We start from the raw sequence: 11,251 nt of genomic DNA on the forward strand, positions 1-11,251 counted from the left end.
ATCATGTATTTAACTAGAAACAATTTTTATTCTGGAAAGTCTGGAAGAGGTTAAGTATGAAATTTACCTTATAGAATGCTCCATTTATTCCCATTTACCTTACAGAAAGTTCTATAGAGAAAGACTAAATTTAAGAAGTCCACAGCTTTGAGTGTATTTACATTCAATTTCTGCAGCTTCTGGGAAAGTCTCCTTCCTTAGCATCCTATTCTCCTACAGAAGCATTAAACAGCGTGCAGTATTCATCTGAGGATTTAAAAATAATGTGTGGGAACATCTGTCAAGTTCGTGCTCAGTAACATTAAAAAATAACAGAAATGTTCTAGCACTGACACATGTATCAGGTAGAAAATGAACACAGTCCCCAGGCTGTCTACTGCTGATATTAAGGCAAATTTTGTGGCCAGCCTGATGTTTGATCCACATGAAAAAGGCATTCTATTTCTTTATTTTTTTTTATTTGACAAGCAGCAATATCATGTTTGTCATTTTGATGTAGATACAATTATTAGGTTATCTGTCATATTACAATATTTTAAGTTTTTATGTCCTTTAAGATACATTTAAAAAAAAAACCACATTAACTGCAAACAGGAAGGGGAGAAAAGCATGGTACTCAACCGAATTTCCAGATTCCAGCAACACTTCACTCACTCTGAGAAAGTTTAAGAAATGTCATGATGACATGAGCTTGAAATATCTCTAGGCATTTTCTTTGACGCTCATGACGTGGCACTGGTGACATTGTAAACAGCAGAAAAACAGGGGCTGCCAAATGACCACATTACGGAGGCCTGGGCCTGGGTCTTCCACAGGAGCACGCCAGCTGCCGCGGCCTGGTCTCCAGCCGCAAGGGTCTGATCTGCACCGCTCGCAGTGGCGACGTCACGCAACATAGCTGTACTCGTCCGCCGATGCCTGGCTGCGTTCGATGTACTGCTTGTCTATTAGGACCTCGATGCACTTTTTAATCATGCTGATGCTGGGGTTAAACCTGGCTCTCGACTGGCTGATCACCTGCGCAGGACAGACACACAGATTAGACAGCCACCTGCCCATCAGCGGTAAATAATTAACACTCAGTGCGAAGGCGCCTCTGCCTTGTTACAGTAACAGACCTGATCCGACCAGAGACAGATACCTAAAATAAGCATGATATGGTATCAGTTAAACGGGAACAAAAGCCTTCCAGAAGGGACAGGTTTAACCGAAGGAGGAAACAGACATCCTGGGCAGTTTTGCCTTCTCTGAACAGAGCAGGGCAGTGGGCAGGGAAGGGGGAGCAGCCACATTTGTTACTTAAACATGATGGCAGAAAAATTACCTTTATACAAAGTTAAAGAAAAATCCAATCTTCAATTGTGAAGGAATTAAAGTGCAGAACACAGGCATGGTAAGAAAGCGGTGTTTATATGCAAATCTGCACTGTACTACAGATGCAGCAGACCCCAAACTGTCATTTAAACCCATTTTCCCCCTGAGCTCGATTACTGCTTCACCAAGGAAGCATCTGCCAGAGCTTGGCAGACATGCTTGCGGTGCCGCTGCCCTTTCTCTCAGGCATGCCAGGGAACTCTATCTTTATGTGCACCCGATTTCAGAAATGCCTTCCCGCCCCTTCCCGTGAGCTCCGCCAGCGCTGCCCATCTGGAGGCGCTCTACACCCCGCTGCTGGTAGACACGGGCACGCGTGGGATGAAGGAGTGACACGGTCATTCCCTTCAACACCTGGCAGGAGACCCATGGACCAGCAGGTTCCAGAGGCCTAAATTCAAACCAAAGGAAGCCTGGCTTTAAACAGTAAGAGAGCCCTGTTCGCTAAGCAGGGAAAGGTTTCTTCACGCTATGTGGGAGCCTGTGACGCTGCATGGAGGCTAGGAAGACACAAAGCTCCCTGTACATCGGCCACGTCCTCCCCAGGGCTGTCCCTCTCCTCACCTCCTGAATGAGGGCGTTGTGTCGAAGCAATTTTCGTGCTTTCATGATACGAACGATAGCAGCTTGGAGATACATTTTCCGGTCCTCGTCTACAGCACTTCTAGTCTGCTCCATTTCCTGTTAGGGAAAAACAAGAAAAAGGACAAGAGATACTGTTGCTATCCTAAGTTCAAAAACCACTCAACCAATAATGAGCATATTACACAGTTAGGAGGGCCCCATACCATACACTAGTGTTCAAATATCCACTGTGGGCCATGTGTCGTTCTCAGGGTTAAAGTCGGAAGGTGTGGGCTTTCTTGTTTGTTTGGTTTTTATGATTTGGTACCAGGGATGGAACTCACAACCTTGTGCTTGCCAGGCGAGTGCTCCCCGGGTCCGATGTGGGGTTTTTGTTGAGCACTGTGTTTCAGTGCCAAGGACAGAACCTGGGCCTGGTACATGCTGGGCCCATGCCCCATTACTGAGCTACCTCCTCAACCCGACGTTTACTGTGGGCGAAGGGCGAAGACACTGAACTACAACAGCTTTTCCAGTAGTACACCCGGTACTACTGTTTCAGAGCCTAACATGTGTTGAGATTTGTGTGATTATAAGGTTAGTGCATGGAAAGGGAAAGAAACTAGGGAAACATGTGCCCTATTACTAACTTTGAGGTGCAAAGCTGTGCACAATCTCACTGTAAACTGGACTTAGCAAGTCCAATGCTTAAATATTTCCAAAGTGATAAGGAAAAGCACTTACCTGTGGTGTATCTTTTTGCATTGATGTGGTAATTTTAAATTTTGTTCTTTTACTGCTGAAGTTCATATTTAATGAAAATGAAGATTCTACATCAATGTCTTCCTATATTTAAAAATAATTTATAAAAAGTAAAATCATTAATTTACTGCAAAAAGATGACAACTTTAACTTTATGAAGATTACTGCATTTAAGAGAAAAACAACTGTCTGCTGTGAAACAATCAAACACCACTTATTTTCTGATTTTACATGTGTCAGACTTTTAATCAGTTATTTAGGAATAAGCTATTTCTGGGTCCACTGTTAAATACACTATCTTTCAACAGAGCAAGTTAATCTCATCAGCTTGATTGGGACAGGGCATGTTACTTTTGATGAAGCAAACGCACAAGAAGACATTCTGACAAAGGATCTGAGTGCAGGAGGAAGCTGGGTTCCCACTGCACAGTGCACCAACCCCCCTGCACCCCATGGTAATGCAACAGGGCTGATCTGCAGAGCCTGCTCTGCAAGCAATGTTCCCTCAGGTGAAAGCGAAGGTAAGAGTCACTGTTTCTGTGCCTGGATTGCGAAAGCCTCTCACATCATAGAGTCCAATTTCTCTGGCAATAGGAAAGAGGTCCTTGGCAGGTAGACCAATTCTCAACAATAACATGAAATTACGCACAGAACTAGCAGATTCATAATAAAAATCTAAAAACACATAATCTAGATTTCATAAATTTCTGGGCAGCAAAAATCACATTTAAAAAAAAAAAAAACTTTCAAAGCACTTAATTGCCTAAAAATTAAAATGAGCTGGTAGGGGCAACCTGCAAGACCCTCTTCTGTCTCTCTTCAGACAGAAGCTCTCTTTCTCTCGATAAATATATTCTACTCTTAACCTCCATTGTTGCTAAAATTCATTCTTCAATTTTGGAGAACACAGACTCGCGGACATAGTATATCGGGAGTTTCATTCCCCTATATCAGCTGGAGATCCCACCAAGATCACTGGACAGAAGTGAGAGTTTGCATTTGTTTCATAGACTCTGAACTGGGACTCATTTAGGTAACAAATTTTTATGTTTCAAATTTTGCTTTGCCTTTGCCAGTTGTTTCTAACTACTTGTGACAACTGCCTGCTATTTGCCCATTGTTTTTAATTGCTTTGTTTCATATAGTTTTATTAAAACAATGTGACTCTCTAAGTTAAAACATGTGAAATTTATGTTATGATTTTTTAAAAAAAATTTTTAATGAGCTGATTAAATTTCATTAATTTTTTAAAACAATTTAAAAATTAAAAGCAATTTATCTATTTATTTATTTATTTTGTGGAACAAAGTCTCACTGTGTAGCTCAAGCTGGTCTTGAACTCACTGTGTAGCCCAGGCTGCTCTTGAATTTGCAGTAATTCTCCTGCCTCAGCCTCCTGAGTGCTGGCATTGTAGGTGTGCACCACTGCCTGGCCTTCATTAAATAATATTTTAAGCATTAAGAGTTTCAGATTTTGTTAATATTCTGGAGCCAGAAAAACCAATCATTTCTCAAAGACAGATGGATCTGAATTTCAGAATTGTGTCATTTATATTCAGTCTCAGACAATGAAATGTCCTCGTGTTAGGTTGTGAAATGATGAGAAAAATAAGCTACAGGCTGCTAACTTCACCAAAATGAAAATGAAGGGACTGATATGAATTTTTCCTTATGGATACAGTGACTTGAAACTAGAACTTCATCTCACATTGGCTGCATTTTAAGCTCTTAAAGCAACTAAGATATAAGATAACAATTATAAAATCTTGTCACTAGACAGCAGTCATTAAAGGAGAATGTCACTGACTTGTAACATGGGCTCACGTGGGCCACTGTCATGGGTTGTCATCTCCAAATCAGAGCCAGAGATTAAAACAGCTCAGCAGGTGGAAAGGAACCAGGAAGTCACCATGGGTTACAGTGTGGAAATTTGAACCAGAAGCCTCCAGATGGCAATTCTGTAATCCACTGTCGCAGGACAGGACAAATCAGGCCAACCAGAAGGAGCCTCTGAGACTCCAGGGGTCCACAGGTGTGAAGAGACTGCAGATGCAGCTCAACCCAAAGCTCAAGGATAGCTTTGCTGTCACACAGTGGCCAAAGGTCCCACCAAGGAGTTTTAGTGACATTGAGAATGGTCAGGCGCAGTGACTCACACCTCTCACCCCGCACTCTGGGAGCCCGAGGCAGGACTGCCAGTTTGAGCCCAACCTGGGCAACTTGGTGAGACTATTCCAAAGTAAAGGATAAAAAAGGGCTACTCATGTGAAGGCCCTGCGTTCTCTCCCCATTACCACCAAATCCAAAACAAAGTTGTCAGTGCTTGAATTTCCCAGGAATATTACCACATACTTTTTCTGAGTCATGGTTAATCATTTTCACATCAAGCAATGATTTGATTGTTTTTGTCAGTTCCTTTTCATTCATCTGAGTACTGTCTTGAAGCTCCTTATAGCTGACTGTTTCACTGTTGTTAAAAGCAAGAAGAACCGCCATTTGGTATGTCGTGACCATGGCTACGTACGGTTTGCCCAGATAGTTCATTTTAACTTCACCTGCAATCAAAATGAAACAGCACACTGGTCATTTAAAGGAACATTTTACAATCACGTGAGTAATAACTTTACCTCAAATTGCTTTCCTAAAAGACTGAGCTGAGGACTTCTTACATTAACGCAAAGCCACCACTAACAGCGTGGTTGCTTTAGTTTGCAGGGAGGGGCCTACTCACAGTTCTGAGTGTGTAGCGGAGATCACAGTTAAGCCATCATAACTTTACTGGGGTGTCTCATCAATGACTTTATTACCTTTTTGCTTTTTTCTGGTACTGAGAATTGAACTGAGCATCATGTGCTTGCCAGGCAGGCATCTGAGCTGCTGAGCTATATCCCCAGGCCTGAACAATGACTTTAAATATTAACAGGAAGATTAAGACAGGAAGAAGCAAACAAATCAAAAATCCAGGCAATAATACAAGAGGGCAGAAGGAAGACGAAAAGTGGACAGATAGCTGGGGGAACAGAATGACAGTTTGTTTCCAGCAACAGCCTCTTGTCTGCCTGTCTCTGGTCTTCCTCAGGCAAGGGCAAGTCTGCCAGAGGTCTCTGAGCATACGAGAAATGGTTCTGCAACTGTTTAACTGTAGTTTCTGCCAGAATTGACAATGCTATTTCATCTCTTAAATAACATTTTTCTTTTTGGTAACATTTTTTTGGGGTATCAGAGATCAAATTCTTAACGTTGCACTTGCCAGACAGGCACTTATGCCACTGGGCTAAATTCTAGCCCTCTTCTTGGTAATTTTCTAGAGGCAAACAGGAATCAGACATGTCCAATAGGCAGATGCATTCTTTCACTGAAATGAATTAAAAATATTCTCGACTCAAAACCACCCTGTGAGCTCTAAAAAATTCAGCAGGTTGCAGATCTATATGGTGACAGTAGCGTGACACTCACACATGGAGAAGTGTGTGACAAAGCACCAACACACACGTTAAAAAAAAATGGTGTGAATCAAGGAACTGCTTCCTGAAGTATCCAGTTGTGGTTCACATACATACACACACACACGCACACACACACACACACACACACACACACACACACACACACACACACACAGAGTGTGTATCATTTGACTGCTGAATGAACCAGAAGTTCTGATTTTAAAGCTCTTCACTTTCACTCAAGGAAGTTGTGTTTCACGTAAGATCAGCCCTAATGGCTGCATCTGGCTCTGGGATAATCTGTAACTCTGATCAAGATTTCGTACTTCTTTTATTTACTCATTACACAACTGAAGATTCTAGAGAGTAAGAGTCACCTCGCCCACTCAGTGCACCACACAGAGGGAGTATAACTATACGGTATTAACCTTCATATTCACAGTAACTATTTATACTTTGAATACAGAACAAATGCATTTTTAGAAATGATTTGGGTAACAGCATATGGAGAAATCCCTAGTCTCATTAATTAGGGCACAAACATCATATGTAGAAAACTATCAACGAGAGTATATTACTAATAACGAGTGCAAAGAGTACTTTAAGAACTCAACCTAATGTGCAAGCTTGGAAAGTGTGAGAAAAGGCAAAGCATCCCCTAAGCTGTACCTCACAATTTCTGGGATGAGTGCCGAGTCACAGGCCAGCAAGGCGTGTGAAGCAGGGCTCCAGCACTCCGGGACGGGGTCTCTGCGGCCGCCCCAGAACCAACCCAGAAAGCGATAGGAGCATCACTCACCTATCACCAACTTTATTCTACAACCCCTAAAGAAAAAAAAATTTTTTTTTGTCTTTTTCCTTTTTATCGGTACCGGGGATCAAACTCATGACCGCCTGCTTGCAAGGCAGGTGCTTATGCCACTGAGCTAAATCCCCAGCCCCAAGAAAAAATTTTTAAAGTAATCTTAAACTAATTTTGTACGGTGCCTTTATGTCGCTTTTCAATATATTCTCATGTGGCAGGGGCAGAATTGTTCCCATTAGGAAAGTGGTGCAGAGCTCAAAGAGTGGAGGAGCACATAGGGCAGGAAGAGAACCTCAAACCTGCGGGGCACATCCAAGTGCTGACGGACACACAACCACGGACAGCGACGGAGTGAATCTAACGGGCAGGGGGCTGGCAAAGGCTGAGGGAGTGTGCACACTCCTGAAACCCACCGTGAGGCAAGGGGGAAGGACAGCCAGGGACAGCACTCGCCACAGCCCTCGGCCGCTCCCTGCTCGCTCAGGGAAGGTCTCTTTACAGAGTAGTGGTGGCTCACAGATGGCAAAAGTGATAAAAAACCACAGTTTTGTAAGCACTCATGGAGGAGCTGGCTTCAGCCACAATACACTTGTAGGACTGTTCCTGGAACAGGCTCCCCCATGTGACCACTAAGTATCCCTCCTCCGATTGCCTAGCTGCAAAGGGGAAAGAGGACCTTTGCAGGGCCGGTGTCTGGCGTGATCACCTCAATCAAGTGACCAAATTCAGTGTCTCTAACGGTGAGACCACCCGGCATTCCATGCCTTCTGATGTGATTAAATATGAGGAACACACCTAAGAAGTATTCCTGCCAATAATACTTGACCCTGCATTTAATCTAACTTTTGAGCCCGATTTCCACTTGACAGAAAGTATAGGGAATGGAACCCCAAACACATTACAGGTAAACAAAAGAACCTCATAAGCTTAGAACATTCGACATTCTACAGCATCACTGACCTGGTCTTTTTAAAACACCGTGTCACACAATTCTGGGAGTGAAGGGCAGGAATAGGTCTGGGGAATGGAAGTGGGAGATAGAACAAAATGCAACTCAAGACCTTGGGGTACACTAAGAATGCTGTTGCTCTAGGAAAAACTGAGGAAACTCAGTAAAGCCTAGTCATCAGAAACCCAGCATGGCAGGGCACATCTCTAATTTCAACATTCTGGGAGGCTGAGGCAGGAAGACATAGATTCAAGCCCAGAGGGGGCAATTTAGTTACGTAGTGAGACCCTGCCTCAAAAACACTGGGGATACAGCTTCAGGTCAAGGCCTGGTGCTCAGTTCCCAGTACCACAACAGAGAACTCACCAGAGTTCACCTTTGTTTGGTTTATCTTTCAGGAACTGGTCTGGGACTACTGCAGCTTCTTCCTTTGCCACAACAAAACTCCCTTACATCCAGACAGGGATCTGTATGTCTTCATCAAGGGCTTAAGCACAGTCCTACCGAAGTTGTACCTACAAATCCAGCAGAATTTCTAGCCTTTTGCCACTCAGTTTCTCTGTCACATCTGATATCATAGATTATGTACATCTTAAAATTCTTATTTCTGTTGGTAATACACTTGATGTTTTTCTTTGCTGTCCTGGCTAAATCTTACTAGGTGTTGCAAACTGTTATCTCCAGAGAAGCCTTCCCTCCCTGGCACCTGCTTGCCACCATGATTGTGTGACACTGGAAGGGAGCCCCTGGGTTACACGATTCAAAACCCTGTACTGGGACAACTGTCCGTCTTTCCCATGAGTGCTTAAAGCCAAGACTTACTATCGAGCACAAAGGACATGTTAAAAGATAAAGATGAGGAAACAGATTCAGAGACACTAAGCAACTCAGCTACACTCAGTCAGTAAGTGGAGGGCTCATATTAACCCCAGGTCTTGCAGACTGTAAATTCCTCCAAATTCCTGTTTCTTGCTTTTTTAAAATAACCTAAGTGTAGAAAAGGACTAAGAAAGAATACTTTTGACTATAATGCAAGTTTATGTTAAGTCATAGGTTTCTCAATAAAAAAATTACTTTAGGACACAGGATCATTTTCTCTGAGGTACTGAGAACAATCAGCAGAGTTTAAATTCCTCAAGACAGATATTTAGGAGATGTAAAAGTAATTAGTATTCAACCATATTAGGGTACATTAGTTTTCACAAAGGCAAAATACACATATTCTTACCACAATTTTGTTAAAATTAATATTTGCTAAATGAGAATAGATAATGTTAACAACTCTCAAATGACCATTATTAATATCAATAAATGCTTCATTTCCAAAACACCAAAAAATCAGAATGCCCAATTTATTCAGTAAACTTATACAAATGATGCAGAATATATTGCTAACACAATGAACAATCATGTTCAAAGGTGTAAATTAGTTAAGTAAGTGGTATGCAACATACCAGGTTGGACGAAATCTCTCTTAGCAGAATGGACAGAAAGAATATTCTAACCAACAGCTACCGCCAGCTGATTGATCTGCTCAAACCACTGCTGAAGTGCTGAGGTGCACACCCGTCCTTCCGCAAGCTGGCTCACCACACTTTCCACAGCATTGCTCGCCAAGGCGGGAAAGTACGGGGTCTGCTCTGGCTAACACTTTGAGGTGAACTAGGGCAGTAGCACAGCCTCCAACCTTCAGGAGTATCAGTAAGTGGGTCCCATCATCCCATAAAGAAGCAAAAACAATTTACTAGATTATGATTAAAGTTGGTTTGTTTTTTGAGACAGATCTCACCATGTAGTTCAGGCCTCAAACTCATGACAATTCTCCTGCCTCAGTCTCCCAAATGTTGAGATTATAGGTATGCGCCACCATGACCAGCCTAAATTTTTCTTCAACTGCAAGTACTGGACATGGTTTCCATGAAAAAATCATTTTGTATTACAGTTCATTATAAGCATCATTAAAATCAAATGGCTGACTCAACTTATGACTATAATAGTTAATGAAAATCAGGTCTGTATTTCTAAACAAATTTTCTAAAGTCTATAAAAAGTGGCTGGAAATTTATTGTCATTATAAAACTCCAAAGTTCTCTTTAAAAGCAGCAATATGACCAGCAGTCTAGCTATAAAATGGTATTATCTGTCACAAAGGCAGGTGGAAGAGAAAAGGTTAAAAGCTTTATTTCAGCAACAGGAAGTCTCTTTCTACAGACACGACATCAGGTTAATGTCATTAAGCCATCTCCAATTCAGTGCACTCACCTGTACAAAGATAATGTAACCATGTCAGCTTCCGCCCACTAAAATGCTGGCTATAAAATAATTCAAACTGTAAAAAAAGGGAGGAAAAAAACAATTATTTTCAGGTACTATAATTTACCTGGTTTTTACCATACTAAAAAATGTAACACACACACTAGAAAACACATCGTAGCCTACTGAATAATATACCTTGTCATTTTACAGATGAGAAAAGACATCCGTCTGTGTAGTCCCTGACCAAACTCATCAAATAGAGTCCCGCTTTTTCTGAAGTATGACACAACTGATTCAGAATCACCATCAAAATAATTTGTTCACTTCAGCACAAAAAGCAGCACTATAATGTTCCCTCACATACACAAATGTTTTACACAAGAATAAATGTGAAAGCCAGGCGTGGGGCACAGACCTGTAATTTCATCACTCGGGAGGCTGAAGCAAGAGGACTGCAGTGAGTTCAAGACCAGCCCGGAATACACAGCGCGGTCTTGTCTCACAATCAGGAAGAGAGAGAGACAGACAGACAGAGAGATAGAAACAGAGACAGAAAGAGAAAGAGAAGGCGGGGGATCACAGCAGCCAGGTACAGTGGTACGGACTTGTAGTCCCAGCTACTGAAGCAGCTGAGACAGAGGACTGCTTGAGCCTGTGTAAGATACTTTGTTTTAGTTTAGTTTTTTTTTTTTTTTTTTAAGAGCAGAAATATTTACTGAGAGAAAGAAAGCTTCTGTCTGAGAGAGAGACAGACAGGGTTCCATGTGGGCTGCCCTGTTTTGGTTTCTTGAGACAGCATCTTGCTAGGTCGTACAAGCTGGCCCTGAACTCATCGCAATCCTCCTGCCTCAGTGTCCTGAATTCTGTGATTACTGACAGCACCACAACTGGTTGCGAGCCTGACTCTTAAAGCAAACAAAAGCAGAGAAATTTAGACAACCACCTATACAAAACAGTCATTTCTGCTGCAGAGCACATCACAATTACATGTCAGAGTCATGTTTCTGAATAGTCCAGCTTTTTTTTTGTACCAGGGATTGAACTCACGACTGTGTGCTTGCAAGGCAGGCGCTTATGCCGCTGAGCTAATTCCCA

The 11,251-nt window shown here is 42.2% G+C and overlaps 1 protein-coding gene across 6 annotated transcripts in view; it reads right to left on the bottom strand.

The window, feature by feature from the left end:
• Positions 1 to 432: 432 nt before the first annotated feature.
• Cul2 (cullin 2) overlaps positions 433 to 11,251 on the bottom strand; it is a 99,796-nt gene continuing 88,977 nt past the window's right edge. For all 6 annotated transcript variants that reach the window (XM_063253686.1, XM_063253687.1, XM_003468623.5 and 3 more), the window contains 5 exons: positions 10,163 to 10,229; positions 5,053 to 5,255; positions 2,683 to 2,784; positions 1,939 to 2,055; positions 433 to 1,017 (listed from right to left, as the gene is read on the bottom strand). In XM_063253686.1, the coding sequence (XP_063109756.1) occupies positions 886 to 1,017; positions 1,939 to 2,055; positions 2,683 to 2,784; positions 5,053 to 5,255; positions 10,163 to 10,229 (621 nt within the window). In that variant the 3' untranslated portion in view covers positions 433 to 885. The remainder of the gene's footprint in view (positions 1,018 to 1,938; positions 2,056 to 2,682; positions 2,785 to 5,052; positions 5,256 to 10,162; positions 10,230 to 11,251) is intronic.

This window comes from Cavia porcellus, unplaced genomic scaffold (genome assembly GCF_034190915.1).
Source record: "Cavia porcellus strain 051 isolate PalLab524CR breed Dunkin Hartley unplaced genomic scaffold, mCavPor4.1 scaffold_7, whole genome shotgun sequence".
In the NCBI taxonomy this organism is placed as follows: domain Eukaryota; kingdom Metazoa; phylum Chordata; class Mammalia; order Rodentia; family Caviidae; genus Cavia; species Cavia porcellus.